Here is a 1459-nt window from a genome sequence, read left to right as displayed (position 1 = left end):
ACACATTTCATAGGAGCATGCGCACCTCCTGGATGGCCACGAACTTACCAACCAGGTCCGCGCACAGCATGGGCCGAGGCAAGGTGAGGCGGAGACCAACGGTTGGCAGGAGGCTGGAGACCCCGTTTATTGCTAACCAAGGGTTATATCTACTGGGGGGAGGGGGCATGATTATAGGTAACCACAGGTCACAGGAAGGGGCAGTACAATAGGCATACAAGCATGACAGGAAGGGGATGAGCTAGGGGTGTACACATGATAGGAAGGGGAGGGACTAGGGGTGTACATGTGACAAGATGGGCAGACCTTAGATTCAATATGGCATCCTAACCTTGGTCACCCTTGAGTGGGCTTGACCTCCCTGAGGTCTCCTACAAGGAAACAGTCAACTATTATCCTTATCAGAAGGGAGTGGGCCTTACTTGTTGAGGGATAAACAGTGGTGACTGCTTGGTCTAGATGGCTGATAACCCTCAGGGAGAATAGTTCCTGACATACTTCTGATGACCTCCAAGTGGATAGTCATCTGCCATGTGTGGCAAGTTTGGTATATATTTGGGGGAGACAACTTGAGAGAAATCTTTCTGTTTCCCACATTTTTCTAGGCTGAAATCTTTCTGGGAGAACCACAGATAGCTGCTCAACTAGCTGTGGAGTGCTTAACTGTGCACGCCAGAGTGAGCACTCCAGTGTAGTACCACATTATCACTCAGAATACACCAGTTGTAATACATTAACACGAAGGATATAAAGGTAGCGGGTGGAGTTTAGCCTGTCAATCAGGTTGCAGCTTGATGACCTCATTTGGAGGCACTACGGAGCTAAATAGCTTGCCGGAGGCGGGGCACACTTTCTCTGCTTGGTATTCCTGATGACAAGACACATGGAGCTGGAAGAATCACAGGGAGACCCATGCCACCGCTGAGATGCTAACATCGCCACTGGCTCCACATGACTTTCCACACACTGGCCAGGGATCTTGGCCTCGTTGCATGTATTGCATGAGTCTGAAGAGGAATTTACAGACTGCTACTGGACATACTATAGCAGACTTATAAACTTTCTTAAAAAATCATTTTTGGGGGGGCTCATACAGCTCTTATCACAATACATATATACATCCATTGTGTCATGCACATTTGTACATTTATGGCCATCATCATTCTCAAAACATTTGCTTTCTGACATAATGGATGTATGTTTGTATTGTGATAAGCATTGTACGAGCCCCCAATAAGATGATTAAACAAACAAACAAACAAAAACCATTTTCTTTCTACTTGAGCCCTTGGTATCAGCTCCTCATTTTTCTCCTCCCTCCCTCATGAACCCTTGATAATTTATAAATTATTATTTTTTCATGTCTTACACTGACCGATGTCTCCCTTCACCCACTTTTCTGTTGTCCATCCCCCAGGGAGGGTTATATGTAGATCATTGTGATCAGTTCCCCCTTTCT

General features: G+C 46.0%; 1 protein-coding gene across 1 annotated transcript in view; it reads left to right on the top strand.

The window, feature by feature from the left end:
- The first annotated feature begins 17 nt into the window (after positions 1-17).
- EDRF1 (erythroid differentiation regulatory factor 1) overlaps positions 18-1459 on the top strand; it is a 37638-nt gene continuing 36196 nt past the window's right edge. The window contains exon 1 of the mRNA XM_045291385.1: positions 18-83. Coding sequence (XP_045147320.1) covers positions 18-83 — 66 coding nt within the window. The remainder of the gene's footprint in view (positions 84-1459) is intronic.

The sequence above is a fragment of the Echinops telfairi genome, unplaced genomic scaffold (assembly GCF_000313985.2).
Source record: "Echinops telfairi isolate 266 unplaced genomic scaffold, ASM31398v2 ScPeMD7_70;HRSCAF=299, whole genome shotgun sequence".
NCBI classification, from domain to species: domain Eukaryota; kingdom Metazoa; phylum Chordata; class Mammalia; order Afrosoricida; family Tenrecidae; genus Echinops; species Echinops telfairi.
Note: the sequence above shows the minus strand (reverse complement) of the source record. Positions and strands in the feature narration are given on the sequence as shown.